This window comes from Engraulis encrasicolus, chromosome 22 (assembly GCF_034702125.1).
Source record: "Engraulis encrasicolus isolate BLACKSEA-1 chromosome 22, IST_EnEncr_1.0, whole genome shotgun sequence".
Lineage (NCBI taxonomy): Eukaryota > Metazoa > Chordata > Actinopteri > Clupeiformes > Engraulidae > Engraulis > Engraulis encrasicolus.
The window spans coordinates 13726158-13743239 of record NC_085878.1 but is presented as its reverse complement, the minus strand read 5'-3'; the positions used below and the strand labels follow the sequence as shown (position 1 = coordinate 13743239).

The window sequence follows — 17082 nt, the reverse complement described above, 5'->3', positions numbered from 1 at the left end:
CTTAGCTAAAGGGAGAGTTAGTGCCCAACCAGCAGGAACAGCAACAAGCTTGAGGGCGAGATTGCACACACACAGAGCATGCTCAGTACCAAGCAGGGGCCACACAAACAGACCTCCCACATTCCCCTCTCACCCCTTACCCAACATGCACTATGGCCGAAGAACCACCAGCAGCATCTCTGTCAGAGAAGCCAAGACGCATTACATTATATTTAGATGACAGCCTTATCTGGAGCAACTTACAGTAAATTAGGAACAGGGGGTGAGAAGCCTTGCCTTGCCTTGCTCGTGGGCCCCTTGGACATGGATGAGGGTGCGTAAGGGCACTTGATATCCATCCACCCACCCACATTTCTTTCCTACTGGTACAGTAGTAGGAGCCACTTTATTTTCTTCCCTTCCATGCGCTTATCATGCGACTTCCATAGTGCATCCAAGTTGTTTATGTTGTGGGGGGTTAATGGAGACTGACCAGACTTTGCAAGGATCTTGCATGGTGCAGTCAAGGAAACATGGTATACTGAGTCAGTGTTACTTATTTTTCCCATTCTGTGTGCATGTCAAGTGAGGTAGGGGTGCGCACATCCAAGACGCAGGTGCAGGACAAAAGGTGAGACATTGAAAATAAAGGTGGAATGTTGGAATGCCCTAGCTATGCTTTAGAAGATGTATCACTACAACTCCCAAGACTGATGAAGAGCACATAGCTCGAAAAAGTTCACTCGGGATAATTAAAACAAGACGAAAAGAGCCCGCCCCCCCCTCCAAAAAAAAAAAAAAACGAATTCGAAAGCATGGTACAAAATCAGTAGCTCCTACTGTATGAGTTTCAAACTGCAACCTCCAAGCCTAAGAATTACAGTTTTTTCAATTGCCAACAAGCTTTTGTCCAAACCTCAGCTGCATTTGCACACCAAGGGCTTTCCATTGCCATACAGTTGACACTTTACATGCCTTTTTCACACAATTAGCAGTCAATGAATGCATTTATTTGTGTATATTTAACAGTGTGTGCTTTTGAGAAGAAAATGAACTGTTTGTCCAATTGTGCTTGGTAGGTGGTAGTCTGTGTTAAGAGTTAAGAAAAAGTATCCAAAGTATGGGTAAGAGCTTGTTAGAAATTGAAAAAAACTGTAGTATAAACCAGTGGCTCTCAAACTTTTTTGAACAAATGTCACTTTGACCTCATCATGAGCCTGCCAACACCACCGTGACCTCATCATAAGCCTGCCAATGCCCCCCTAATATTGAAAAATAAAATAGACTCATGCCCCCCATTTGCAACTGAGCATCCCCCCCACAGGTTACGTGGCGCTATTCCGACATGTCGCTATTCCGACGTTAATGTCTATTGTCGGAATACCGACACGTTTTCCACCGTCCGCCGCTATTCCTACATGCCGCTATTCCGACATCCCTATCCCTAACCCTAACCCTAACCCTAACCCTGGGGATGAAAAGTGTCGGAATAGCGGCATGTCGGAATAGCGCTATGTCGGAATAGCGGTTGCCCCCCCCCCCAAACACACACACATCAGCGTCACTACAATCACCACCTCAGTTGTCTTAATGCCTCCCAAGGCCTACTGCAGACCAACTCTTCCTGGCCATTCTACCACAGCTGCGCTGCCCTGCTAAGGATAAGCAGAAGATAATCAAGAGAGTGTGACGCTCAGAGATTATAATCAGGACGATGTACTGTAAGGAAATGTTCCCACACCACAGGGACCAGCAAACAAGTGGGCCATCAGCCTCACTGCACAACTAATCATATGTCGTGCTGGTAAAGTAATGTCACGTGTTGCCAGGTTTTTACTGTATCAGCAAATGCAGGTAGATGATATGTGCAGGTAATGGGTTTTCTCTATTGTCATTTTTTTTCGCTGTAAGCGTTTGTGCGCGTTTCCTGTAAAGTCCTCAACGTGTCCAACAGCATGAGTTAAACACATCTAATTTCAGACATTAGACACAGTCAATCAAATGGATCATATATGTCTATTTATGTAGTGAGAGTCATATAGCAGACTTCTCAATCAGAAGACTGTAACAGCAGCCTATTCCAACATAGCTGGTACGTTTCTATTGCATTACCCCATAGCACAGAGCCTCTGTTATAACCTTACTATCAAAGAGGAAGATACCGCACACTCTTGTCCATCATGCTGAATTTTATTTTCAGAAACAACTTTTCTCAAGTTTTTACTTGAGAAAGGCCACACTGGCCGAAACATTTCTGTAAACAACATTCAGCACGATGGACAAGTGTGTGCGGTATCTTTTTCTTTGAAAGTGATCTTGCACCCGCCGCCTGCACCTCGAAACCTCTGGTGTGCGTTGGTTTCCTCTTCCAAATATAACCTTACTATCACCACAATGGCAATGGCCGGCAGGCCTATCTGCACAGAGGCTACCCAAATAAGGGAATTGAAGAATTTGAAAATAACAACATGTATTTTTAAATCTGAGGGAGTCAGAGCTGGCTCCCCGTGGTTCACAGTCCCAAAAACATACCAAAACTAATCACTCAGTGTAAAAATAAAAAGCTTACAGCCCACCATTCAAGGCTGCACATTAACAAGGGAATTGTGGCATTGAGCTTATGTGCCAATAAGTGTGTGTGTGTACGTGTATATATGTGTGTGTGTGTGTGTGTGTGCGTGCGTGCATGCGTGCATGTGTGTGAGTCAGAGAGAGAGAGAGAGAGAGAGAGAGAGAGAGAGAGAGAGAGAGAGAGAGAGAGAGAGAGAGAGAGAGAGGAGAGAATACATGTGTTTGTGTAAAAAAAAATGTAGCGTCTCAATGCATGACAGTTTTGGGGACAGGGTGAAGCTTTGCTGCTCATTGAGCTAACCAGTTAAAACAGCGCTTCCCCCAGTCCATGGCCCACAGTAAAACCCTGTGTCTCATGAAGAAGATAGATGAGCACCAAGCTCACGCTGTCTCCAAAGACATCAACACACCATAAGGTGGCACAGGATGGTGGGGAGGAGAGATAAAACTAATTGTTGGGCAGGGAATAAAGAAAAAAAATGGAACACACGCGGACGTGCGCGTACACAAACACACACACACACACACACACACACACACAGACACACACACACACACACACACACACACACACACACACACACACACACACACACACACACACACACACACACACACACACACACACACACACACACACACACACACACACTTGGCTGACTTCATAGTTGGAACACGTACGCTCTCTCTCTTACACACACATGCGCACACAGGATCTGCAATGCTCGTTCAAGAGCAATCTGTCCGATTGTCTGCATTAACTCATGAGTCCACGTATCAGCCCTTCTGTCCCCCCAAAAAACTAAGAAGACAGGTTTCAAAAGGCTCTGAAACAGAGCTAAGCGTTGTGGAAGCGCTGGGGTGCAAAGATGCAAGACACAAAGACGCAAAGATGGCCGTCTGCTACAGTAGCGTTCAAAAGATACTTTGCTGTGTAAAATACTCTACGTTAGCTTTTAGAAGGCTCTCGGCGTGAAAGAGCCTGTGCCCAAACATAAAGTACAAAGTCACAACGTTAGCCATATGGTGCTGTAGGTCTAAAAGGCTTTTCTCTGCAAAAGGACTTTGTGATCCAGAAAGCGCTTGAATGCACCATAGTACTCCTGCTCTGCCCAACACCAAACCGTATCCTACCACACTGATTCACGCCACACAATTTTACTTTTCTCAGCCAAGCTTTTGAGCCGCCATCACTGGCACGGGACATAACCGCTTTCTTCTTTCTTTCTCTCTCGTTCTCTCTCGCTCTCCTAAAACCACTCTTAGCATCTAGGACATCGAGACTTCGGGCCGGGCACGTGGCCAAGGCGCTGTGTGCGTATGAGCGGCCATCGGAAGGTGGGTCATTGTTACACTTTCCAGCGGAAGGGAAAAAAAAGGAAAAAGAAGCAGAGCGGGCTATTCTGAGCATTCAGTTGCCCCAGGTAAAAGTTTCATATAGGGAGTGTCAGACGCAAGCATGCGTGGTGTGTCTCTGTGGCGTTATAGGACCATATGCCTGGTGCTGTGTGTTTGATTGTGGCTGGGTGCCATGTTAGTGTAGAGTGGATCAGCAAGTAATGTTTGCGTCTGTTCCCTTTGTCGTACTGTATTTTATCAACCACGCCAATTATGTAACTTTGATAAATCTGAATGGAAGTTAATTGCAGTCCTTTAGTGCAATAAACACAAGCAGAGTACACAGACTCTAGAGTGCATGTGGTCCCAAAGTACTCTCCAAGTGCTGATTTAAGCAATGCCAGTCTATATACCAGGACTACTGACAACATACTGCAGTCCAGGGGCGGAGCTATTAGGGCAAGCGGGGCATTTGCCTCTGGGCCCAGGGCCCTCCTGTATGGGTGTTGGGGGCCCTATTGTGACCATGGCAGGCCGTATGGGGGGCCCTATCAGTGTTTCGCCCTTGGGCCCTGTGTGCAATTGTTCCGCGACTGCTGCAGTCTGCGGGTGAATGGAAGAGTTTAAAGTCAACAAAATGACTAGGATGTAGCCCATGTAAAATCCTGTACTCCAAAACCTCTTCACCTAAACAGCTAACACACTACTATGTCTCAGTCTTTTTCTCTGCTGTACACAAGCAGACACAGATTCAAACACGTGACACAAACAGACATGCACACTCAAACAAGGACACACAAGCATGAAGTCACATAGAATACACATACCCACACACCCATGGCCAAAAACCCACGTACACAAGCACCCACACACACACACACACACACACACATGTACATGCGCGGACGCACACACACACACACACACACACACACATGCACGCACGCACACACACATATGTACATGCGCGCGCACAGACACACACACACACACGCACACACACACACTACACACACACACAAGGACACATACACACAACACACACACACAAGCACACACACACACACACACACACACACACACACACACACACACACACACACACACACACACACACACACACACACACACACACACACACACACACATCTCCTTCTTTACTCATTTGCATAAAAATGCCACCCCATGGCTTTAACAGCACAACACTGCGGTGGCATGCGCCAGATTTTTGTATGAGTAATACGCACCAAAGACGGTTCTCGCGGGAACGGATTCCTTATTTATCCAGAAGGACACTTGGGAGAGGATCACTGTCATTATGCAAGGGATGTACGTCTGAATCATGAAGTAGCCCATTTTCCTTCGCAAGTGGAAGTACACTGTCATCACGTCGTATTCACCTTAGAGGAGGGGAAGAGAAGGAGAGGAGGGGAAGGAGGCATTAATGACCGACAGCTAAGTGTTGTGAAGGACTGATTGACATACAAAACTTGACAACCTTTTTTTCAAACTTTACAGGAGGAATACCTTTCTAATGTCTACTGTATGTCTCATGTCTATTACTCCCCGCCCATTTCATATCATTTCATACCAGGGAAGCCGACAGGGGGGACAAAGGGGTCCGTTGTGCCGGGCCCAGGGAGAGAGGGGGCCCAAAATTGAGTCCTCATTACATTGTATGTATTGGATCAGGGGCCCTGTTTCATACTCTCACAGAATTTCCGGTCTGCTAGTTCTGGTTAATGGTCGCCATTAAAGTCTATGGACTGCACTGCACAACCAGGAATCATGAGAGCTCCAATGCTAGCATCACTGCACCTGTGTAATTGGTGGATAATAAGCTGGATTGGCTAGTTTTATACTGTCTACATTGTGAAACATACACAACAACGAGATATGTTCAGCATGGACACATTTAGGGATGGACACATTGTGGTATTTTTGATTTTGTTTACGTACCCGTGATTGATTTGACAGTTTCACTTGAGACACTTTGGCCAATCAGGTCATACTGGACGAGACTGGAGGACTCCTCAGGCACCACCACGGAGTTTTCCGGCCCTTTAGTCCACGTGTAGATCATCTCTGTCTTAGGGTATGCATCTAAAACATTAGTGGGCCAAAGTGCAAAAGTTAGCGGAATGCGCATGCCGAGTGTAGTATATACAGTACAGTATAAAGTTGTGAGTTTGTGTCTGTGTGTATCACGGTGTGGATGTCATTGCACCTGGTTGAGTTTGAGTCCTCTCTCTCTCGCTCTCTCTCTCTCTCTCTCTCTCTGTGTGTGTGTGTGTGTGTGTGTGTGTGTGTGTGTGTGTGTGTGTGTGTGTGTGTGTGTGTGTGTGTGTGTGTGTGTGTGTGTGTGTGTGTGTGTGTGTGTGTGTGTGTGTGTGTGTGTGCGCGCGTGTGCGTGCATGTGCGTGTGTGTGTGTGTGTTTAAGAATGCACCTGCCCCTGTGCGCATGCCCATGCACCAACAGTGCAGAGTGCATTGTCTGCATTTTCATAGGCATATGTGTATACATATTCATGGTCATGCATTTATGTATTATGCTTTGCACAAAAAGATACCCAGTAGTTTCTGTTCTCTGTATACTCTTCTGCTGTAACACAACCCACCATACTGTAAGTCACGGGCAAAGATACCTCTGTCTAGGGAACTGTAGTTATTAATATCATTATGCATTTAGCGGGGTAAGTAAGAATGACATGTTCTGTTATGCGGGAATTCCAGGCAACAGGACTATGAATTACAATGCTGCAGCTCGCCTATTATCTGCTGGAACATATGTTGCATCCCACAATCTCCCCCATGCCTCTGCCTTGCTTGTTGACCTCTGCATTAGCCCCGGTGGAATTACACTAAGTGATGTTTTTGTATGGTATACCGTATGTGTTGCGGACTACAACGAGGTATTAATAATTGTGTACGTCTCAATAACAAACACTAGGCCTATCATTTTGCAGCGTTTTAAAAAAAGCACGAAAAACAATTTGTGACCCTGCTTTCCACAAGGTAGTATAAATGCATTCATAGAGGCTTAAAATTCATTGAACATTCACAATTTTTGGTATTTCAATTTCAATTTCAATTTTTGGCTTTTCAATGTTCACATGTTTGCAGTATTCCCAAGTGTTACACACGAATGTGCATATAATTTTCTTCTCAGTGTGTTCAGTACTTAGATCGACAATAATAGCATAGCTTAACACAATCACTGAAAAGTAAATGGTACCATTAGCCTCAAGCAACCAGTGATCACTGGACAGAATTAAATAGCCGAATTACATAACAGATTTAAATTCATTTGGTACCATAGACTTCCATTGCTATGTTAACCATGGTTATACTGTCAAACTAGGCATGTCAAATAAATAAATAAAAAATCTGATCCATCCTTATATGTTACCAGGGCTTAACTCTACGCACTTTCTACGCACATTCCTTGAATAAGATGGACAGTTGCTTTGAGTGACACAGTGCGTTATAAAGCTATTTGGACGTCTTCGCAATGGCCATGAGGTGAAACAGGTCATAGAAGTCTTGTTACACACGTCAATCGGTGCACAACATCATAACGCATACCATGTGGATGTAATAGGATGTAACATGGCACGTTACACATGATTATGCATTAAAGCTAATGAATTCATCTGTCAATGGTTATGAAGCTTCATTAGTGCACTGTAGCTGTTTATAAATGCATTTATGGAGTCATATGAGGATGGAGGTCATAGAGAGTGTGTACTAAAAATTCCAGCGAGCTCTGACTGCCCAGCCTGGCCACCACAGAGCCTTTGTCTATTTTTATAGACTATGTTCCAAACTTGTGGTGGAGATTTATGCAACAGCAGACGGTGGCATTCTGGCAGCAGCATCAGCGGCAGCAGCAGCAAAAAGCCATCCAGGTACCTTTGCCCACCTAACGATGAGTAGGTACTACTTCTATTGGGCAGCAATGAAGGGCAAAATGCATTCATTAGTTACAATCCAGTGCCACATATTCCAAATGACTTTGTTTTACCTGTCCAATTTTGCCAGGTAATTGGCTGGTTGAGTGATCACCTGGTTGAATTGGACAGGTAAAACAAGGTAATTTGGAATATGTGGCCCTATGTGAATCCATTTTGCCCATCAGTATTGGGCAGTCTCATATCAACCTACTCCATAGAAGAGAATACATTAGCCTTTTCACGCAGAGCCTCTCTTTGAATCTCATTGTCACCAAAATGGTAAAAACCATGTCTTAAACGTAAACTGTTTCATAGAAATGTATGTTATGATGTAGTTAAGCTTTTTCCGGCAAAATAGTGAATAGAATCGCCGGCAATCCCCATTTGCATGAAAGAGCTACGAGCATTTTGGATAAGACTTCGTCTTATAATCTGCTTATCCTTATTTCTTTCAGTTTTTTAGCGAGGCCATAAAAACAAGAAGCCCCATTAAGACAAGGGAGTGTTCCCAGTGGTAATGCTATACACAAGGGATGGGCGCCATACATCAAAACAAGGGAGGGATTTAGGGTTCCATGGGAAGGGGTGGGTGTAGCGGGGGTATGGGGTGTATGGGTTGGGGAGGGGTGTTGCGTCATGCGTGTTAAATAGGTAATGTCCCAAAACATGTGTTCCCTGGGGGTCTAGCATTATCTGTAGGGGGCGCTCTCCCCAGAGAACTGTCCCGCCAAAAACAGAGGGGGGCCAACAAAGTCGAACAGGAGGAGAAGAAGGACAGACAGACAGACAATAAGCAAGAAGACAACATGTACAGTGAGGAGAATAAGTATTTGATCCCTTGCTGATTTTGTTGGTTTGCCCACTAATAAAGACATGACCAGTCTTTCATGTTAATGATAATATGTATTATAATATTATGAGACAGAATATGAAAAAGAAAATCCAGAAATTAACTCTAAAGAATATATATTAATTGATTTATATTTCATTGAGGGAAATAAGTATTTGATCCCCTGCCAACCATTAAGAGTTCTGATCCCGCAGATCAAATGGCACTTCCAATCAACTTGTTATCTGAATTGAACACACCTGTTAATAGTAACCTGCACAAAAGACACATTGAATCTGCAGAATCAGTCCATAGAATCAGTCAATCAATCAAACTAAACTCGCCAACATGGGACAGACCAAAAAGCTGTCAAAGGATGTCAGGGACAAGATTTTAGAACTCAACAAGGCTGAAATGGGCTCCTAGATATTAAGGAGCAAGCTGTTGGTGCATTTCTTCCCAATTTTAGGACATACAAAATGATCATCAATCATCAATCTTAGGCCTGTCTGTGGTTCCATACAAGATTTGACCTTGTGGGAATTTAATAACCAGAAAAAAAAGAGATAAAGCACCTTAAAACTGTATGGGAGGAGCTAGGAAATTATCTCAAGGCAGCTGGGACCTCAATCACTAAGAAAACTATTGGAAACACTTAATACCACAACGGATTAAAATCCTGCAGTGCATGTATGGTACCCCTGCTTCAGAAGGAACCTGTTCAGGCTCACCTGAAGTTTGCCAATGAACATCAAACTGGATTAGGATATGATTGGGAGGTGCTGGAATCAGATAACACCAAAATCAAACTGTTTGGCATTAACACAACTCGATCTGTTTGGAGGAAGAGAAATGCTGCCTATGATCCCAAGAACAACACCTTCTCCAACATCATACATGAAAGTGGTAACATTATGTTTTGAGGTTGTTTGTCTGGCCAAGACACAGGACAACTTCACATTGTCAAGGAATGGATGAAGGGAGACATGTAAACGTACAATGCTGCATGCCAACCTCTTTCCCACCACCACTAGACTGAAGTTGGGTCATGGATTGGCCTCCCAATATGATAATAATCCATAACATACAGCCCAAGCAACGAAAGAGCAGCTCAAGCAGAAGCATATTAAGGTCATGAAGTGGCCTAGACAGTTTCCAAACATGAACCCTATAATAATCCTGTGAAGGGGACAAAATATCCCATTTGCCAAGCTACAGTCATACAACTTAAATGATTTAGAGATGATCTGCAAAGAAAAGTGGACAAAAATCATTTCTAATATATCCACAAACATTGTCATTAACTGAAAGAAACATCTGACCTCTGAATGAGAAAACAAGGGCTTTGCCACCAAGTATTTTGTCTTCTTTGACTAGAGGGGTCAAATACTTATTTTCCTCAATGGAATACAAATCAATTAAAATATATTCTTCAAAGTTATTTTCTGGATTTTCTTTTTGATATTCTGTCTCTCCATATTAGAATACATTTTATCATTAATATTATAGAATGATCATGTCTTTATTAGTGGGCAAACCAACAAAATCAGCAATGGATCAAATACTTATTCTCCTCACTGTACNTTAACGAAGAGGAGGTTTGTGCGTGTGTGTGTGCGTGTGTGTGTGTGTGCGTGTGTGTGTGCGTGTGTGTGTGCATGCGAGCGTGAGTGTGTGCGGAGGTACTGTATGAGGTAGGTGGACTGAAGAGAGGATATCCATCCTACCAAAGAGCAGCGGAGAAATAGAGGTAAGGAGAGGGGCGGCAGTCAGAGCGTGCAATGGGTACAGTGAATGTCCTGGAGTTAATAAAGGCAATGGGAATGAGATTGCGAAACGAAATTAAATTAAGAGAAATGTCGACCAGAGGAGAGACGAGAAAAAAAAATGTCATATCAAAAACAACATTGTATGAGAGGGAGAGTGAGAGAGACAGAGGATAAAGGGTGACAGAAAGAGACGGAAACGCAGAGAGAAAGGAGGAGAGGCAGAGGGGCAGCGGGAAGGACACAGAGAGAGGGAGTAACCAATGGAGGACCAAGACAGCAGGAAGAAGACAGGAAGAGTGGGCAAGAGAGAGAGAGAACGAGTGGAGGGGAGGAGCCGGAGTAGGTCTGTGTGAACCCGAGGCGAGAGAAGCAAAAAGAAAAAAAAAGAAAAGATTTTTTTTTTGACCTTTGTGGAGCTGGAAGGGCCCAGTGGCTCCTCTCCTATGTCTGCTTCCCTCTCCCCCGGCCATGAGGCAAGCAACACAACACAGTACAGCACAGCACAGCCCACCACACAGCAGTGCAACATAGCCCTGGCCAGCAGGCAACAGAACTGGACAGAACTGTCAATCTGGCATACAGGACATTTCCCAGTGGGGTGATGGTCCTCAGGGGCCAACGCGGTCAGGATTTTTTTGAAACTGGCCCATAATTAACAGGGGGCATCACAAAAAATCAATTCAGGTTCAATTCAATTCACAAATTCGCAGTTCAGCCCTGCAGGAGCAGGGGTAAGGGTCGGGGTAAGGGTAGTGGTAGGGGTAGCGGTGCGTCTATTATTGCTACTCCAGCACCAAATCCAGAGCCAGCACCAGAGACAGGACCAGAGTACCGGCAATAGATCACGCTACATGCCACACAGGCACAGCCTGGCAACTCCAAATCAGAGCTACTGCACATGTCCTCTCCTCGTCCTGCCCAATGTCACTGCACTGGAGCAATTTGGAGTGCGGGTGTGTGGAGAGAGAGAGAGAGAGAGAGAGAGAGAGAGAGAGAGAGAGAGAGAGAGAGAGAGAGAGAGAGAGAGAGAGAGAGAGAGCGCAAGACTATGTCTGTGGTGATGGGAAGAAGAGGTGGGAAGGGGAAGGTGGGGGGAAAGTGTGCTACTGTAGGTGGTGTTCAAATTGTCCCAACTGAGCTTCTTTCCTCTTTCCATCTGTGGGCCAGATACCATCTCCAAATCACTCACGCAGCACAGATAAGAAGCAAGCATGTTCGTCGACACATTCCTCTTTTCTCAGAATAGCCAATCTGTCTTTCTCTCTCTCCCTCTCCTATTCCCCATTTTCTTTCGTTCGCGTTACTTTTTTCGCTGACTGCTTTTGAGCATGCTGCTGATATTGTACTTCTTTGTTCTAGTTCTGCAGTGAGATCTGATTTGGAATTTGCATTTTGTCTTCTGCACAGTTGAAGCTATTGTTGTGGACCTTGGACAGGGCTTGAAGTATTTATGGCAAAGGAAATATCTCAAAAAGTGAAAGGGAAGACTTGCAGTTGATGCGGTGCTTGTGCTCGTGCACAGAGTAACGAGCGTTGACATTAATTCCAATATGTTTTTCCCCCCAAACTAATCTTGCAGCGACGAGAGGTCTACTGTCTTCTGCTGTGAACACATTAGCAAGTTAAGCTGAAATGACAGTACATGCATTCCCAAAAAGCTTTTTGGCGTTTATTTTCATGTCATCGGGCGTCTCCAAAAAACTGCGGTATAGCATTGGTTTTCAGCGGTAGCAACTGTAAATTCTCTGCTATTTTGACGGATCTTCAACTAACCACAGTAATAGTGCGTAGAGCACATTGTTCATGCTGATTTAGCTCAAGCTGAATCACCACTTGTGGAACTTAGGCATATGTACTCTCTTTCAAGGCATACTGCAGTTCATATCAGGGAAATGGTCAGAACTAGCTCTCATGATGTGGAAAACTTGGCTTAAGATGTCAGAATTTAAAAAAACAAAAACGTCAGAAAAACTGAAATGAGATAATAAGTGTTCATTGATTAAAAAATGATGCGAAGGACTTACTAATGCTTCGGAGACAGCAGCCCAGAATATATGAATGCTGATATTGGATTCAAGAAATTCATGCAGATCTGGTGTGGTTGAAAGGGTTGACATGTCATATTAGATTATATTGTGACTTACAGCTTCCGAATTTAAGGGGACAAGAATGGCCGTCCATGGGGAAATCCACCAGCTTCATTGGACACTCTGCACTTATCGTCAGCCTGCAAAACACACGCACACGCACACGCACACGCACACACACACACACACACACACACACACACACACACACACACAGACACACACAATACTCACTTGTTTGTGCATATCTCAACCAACACTTTTGCACTCATTGCACGGTAACAACGTAATGTGGCATCATCCTCAAAAAGAAGAGAAAATCTCTCCAAAACCATTCCCCAGTCTCCCATGCCGTCTCACCTCATGGTGTAGAGGATGGTGCCGTTCTTCATGATGCGGAAGAGCTTGTTTGGAGCCGTCATATTGTGTGCCACGCTTCTCTTGCCGTTCCTGAAAAAGGTGTCTGGGGTCCACACCTTGGTCACCATGAGGTTGTTGAGCCTCAGGATCTCAATAGGCCCCTCGTACCTCAGCCTCCTGTCCACCCACGTTTGCCGAAAGAACACATCCATTGTGTACTCCTGTTAATGGAAAAATAAAGGTACAAGTTGTGCGTCCGAAAGCAAGCCAAGTGAATTAAAAAATAACATTGTAACGGATATGTCAAACAAACGTGAATCGTTCATCTGCTCTTTATCCCTGATGCGGCGATGCGACAAATCCTCGAAAAACTTCGGAAATGAGACCACAGACTGTGCTGCCGCTTTAGCAAATCTTTGCCCATAGTAGAGAGCACTGCCATTAAGCCCTGGCTTCCCGAGGTTTGTTGGCCGGCTTGCTCACTAACCTACTTAGCGGCATCTGTCTCACCATGATTACATCATTCGTTTCCAACAAGCTGGGTAGAGAACCTGGACCATCATCAAAACAAGAAGAAAGGTGAGAGGTGTGCCATTTTGTTTTAGAAAAAAAGTAAAAAGTTAAAGATTTCATAGTCAGAGCATAGGTCAAAAGACACTGTGCAGATCCTCTTCTAAGCCCTATAAATAAAGGTGCTCAAATGGTTCTTTAAATCTCTTGATGGTTCCATAAAGACTATAAACCTTACATTAGATGACATAACATTACATTACATGAAGTGACTTTCATATTAGACATGGTTCTTCTTCAGAGCTCTGGTCCATCATGAGCAATGTTATGCCATATCAGCCACAAATGGCTCTTTAAAGAAGTGTTGCCTCGTCAGTTCTGTGAAGCACTGAAAATTAGGTTCTTCTGAAGCACCAATCCACACCACAGTATTTTTAGAATGTACAACTGTAACTTATTCTGTTGCAAAAACTTTTAAGTGTGTCAGCTTAAATGTGTCACTTTAAAGAAAGACAGATGAGGCTCCACTGAAGTCAAAATAAGGACCACAAACCAAGGCAAAAACACAGACCCTTGACTGTGTAATGCCTTCCAAAGAAACTTATTCATAATGTTTTGAACAATTATTTTGATCTCACAACACTGCAGCATTGCAGCAGCATTGCATTACAGTGCAGGACTTACCATTTCAACATCAGAAACAGGGCCAAAGCTGGTGACGTATATGTCAGTCTTGACCTCTGTCACCGGACCTGCCAAAAGCAGTGGAGAGTTGGAAATTATAATAAACTACGACAAGTTCTCAGGTGTAGAAGGAGAGGATTGTGCACATACCAAGAAAAGGTGCAGGACGAAGGCCAACTGTAATTTTCAAAGTGAGGAGTCTGCACACTTAAAATCCTTTTTGTCTTTTTGTTATTTCATGGCAGGATTACTTTTTGACTTCAACAGTCTTCATCAGATTCTCAATCTGATGAAGACTGTTGAAGCCGAAAAGTAATCCAGCCATGAAATAATAAAAGACAAAAAGGATTTTAAGTGTGCAAAGTTCTCAGGTGTTACCATCATTATTATACCCAGTAATGCCCATTTGCCAGGCTTCCATTTGACTATTCCCATAGGCCTCACACCTAGCAAGTCTAAATCTGTTCGGTAAGTGAACAGTTCCAAAGCCAACATGTTCATTTTAGGCAACAGACAATTAGGTTTTAAACTATCAGAAAAGGAAATATCATGTGCTCTCTCTCTCCCTCTCTCTCTCTCTCTCTCTCTCTCTCTCTCTCTCTCTCTCTCTCTCTCTCTCTCTCTCTCTCTCTCTCTCTCTCTCTCTCACACACACACACACACACACATACTGCACAGGCAGCTTTCAGCGTTGGCGATCTTAACAATATACACACGCACAACAACAGAAACATGCACACACACACACACACACACACACACACACACACACACACACACACACACACACACACACACACACACACACACACACACACACACACACACACACACACACACACACACACACACACACACACACACACACACACACACATTTTTGAATCAGAAGCATATAAATTATATTGTGGTGTTTCAGCAAGATTGGTTAATGCTCCTTCAGATACCTTTTTTGTATAATTTTATTTAACGCAGTCATGATATGTATACATTTCAGCTTGGATAAAATAAAGTGTATGCCTATTACAGGCATTCTTACAATACAAGATGCTCCTTAAGATATCTAATTAATGGGTAAGCTATAGGCAGGCTTTTTTATTTCACCTCATCATGCATTGCTATATATATATATATATATATATCTTCCTAGTTTGCAAACGAGCTTAGCTCATATACAACCTGACCTCCTTTGAGAAAGTCAATTAGGATCCAGCAGGCTGAGAACCATACTGTGAAACGTTTTAATGGGACTAGTCTATTCTGTTCACCAGCACAATATGCAGTAGACCAACCCAGGTCCAGCTTTTGTAATCCTGTGTATGATATGATAGTCGCAATTAGAAAGTCATCTGGACACGCTATATAGTAGGCCTGTCTGCCTGGTAACGAGCTGAAATGACGTGTAATTCTAAAAGATTAGATGCAGCACCCGCGATATTGGTATCTTATCACTTTCCTTTCCTCTGACGCATTTATATAATGGAGTGAAAAATAGTTAGCGCGGTTTAGAAATAAATCCTCCGGGAATATAAGCCGATCATCATCTATCCACACATCGAAGGTTCAGCTCGCGAAGCGATGGCACCCAGGGTGGAGTCCGTGAAGTGTTGTGAGAGCGCGCACCACACACACCCTCTAAATGTGAACTGTAAAATCACGCGCTGCCACCAGTGTGGCGAGTTGAGACAACTTAAGACCTTCCATTGCTTTTGCAAATATTTTAGGACAGTGCCTGGCGGTGGGGGCGGAGGTTGCGCCTGCCCACACACACTAGAGCGCGCAGCGCCTGTGATGGAGCGCATACACGTGCTCTCTCTCTCTCTCTCTCTCTCTCTCTCTCTCTCTCTCTCTCTCTCTCTCTCTCTCTCTCTCTCTCTCTCTCTCTCTCTCACACACACACACACACACACACACACAAACACACACAAACACACACACGCACACACACACACACACACACACACACACACACACACACACACACACACACACACACACACACACCAAAAAGAACATCTGCACTCTTCCTACTTACAATATGTATTAAGCTGCTTTTTCATCACCTATTACATAACAAAACGCGCTTAAACATTAGAAGACACTAGTGCGGGGTATTCCGAATATGAATCGAGCATAAGAGGAAATGACAGTTACTTGCTTAAGGATTAAATCTAGGGAAAAGGGAAATCGCCTTTCAGCAAGAAGTTTTAACTTGCAGGATGTGGTTCAAATCGGCGGTTCATAGCGCAACACGTTAGCGCTATTATCCCTGACAAACAACAGCTACCAATCGTTCTGACTTCAGCAGGTGAAACTGCGCTTATTGCAACACCTTGCCAATGTCACCAAAAGTACATACCCCCAAATCCAGGTCGAAGCCTGTTGTCGTATCCATCCAGAAGTCGGTCTAAAATCCGGGTAAAATTCTCAGGATATACTTTATCATCCTTTTTTGGCTGGCCAGAGATTCTCTTTATACTGTAAAAAGAAAGAAAGAAAAAAATCCTCACCGTTGTGTCACAAGAAAGCAATTTTGGGAATTAAATTATGCAGTTGTCCCGCGTAATGTTATGTTACCATGACATAATTCATACCACTGACTATCTTTTGGTAGTTTTAGGGACATGCCACTAACTTGCAATAGAGTGGAGAATCTCAGCGAAAAAAATATCTTTGGATGACGATCCTGGAAACTCACCAAGCAGTCACGAAGAGTAAGTACAAGAGAGAAGAAATGCAACTTGGATACATCGCAGTCACCATCTCCTTCTTGGCAGAAACCATCTTTGCATGCCATACTTTAAGCCTCTTCACATCTCCCCTCACCAGATGCCTTGTCCCGAGAACGGATTACAGTCGTGAGGGAGAGCGGTCGAACGGCGCTGAAGATGCCACCCGCGGCATAACCACCTCTGCGCTCCGCTTCCATCAGCGCAGAAGGAAGCCCGTGACAGTTTTCCGCAGCTGATTAAACACTTTGCACGATAGGTAAAACGGCAAA

General features: G+C 44.0%; 1 protein-coding gene across 1 annotated transcript in view; it reads right to left on the bottom strand.

The window, feature by feature from the left end:
• The window catches only part of gabra4 (gamma-aminobutyric acid type A receptor subunit alpha4), a 36789-nt gene extending 19924 nt beyond the window's left edge, over window positions 1–16865 (bottom strand). Inside the window, exons 1-7 of the mRNA XM_063188807.1 lie at window positions 16780–16865; window positions 16441–16559; window positions 14082–14149; window positions 12888–13108; window positions 12585–12667; window positions 5848–5991; window positions 5136–5288 (exon numbers count right to left, since the gene is read on the bottom strand). Coding sequence (XP_063044877.1) covers window positions 5136–5288; window positions 5848–5991; window positions 12585–12667; window positions 12888–13108; window positions 14082–14149; window positions 16441–16559; window positions 16780–16865 — 874 coding nt within the window. The remainder of the gene's footprint in view (window positions 1–5135; window positions 5289–5847; window positions 5992–12584; window positions 12668–12887; window positions 13109–14081; window positions 14150–16440; window positions 16560–16779) is intronic.
• Between the last annotated feature and the right edge of the window lie 217 nt (window positions 16866–17082).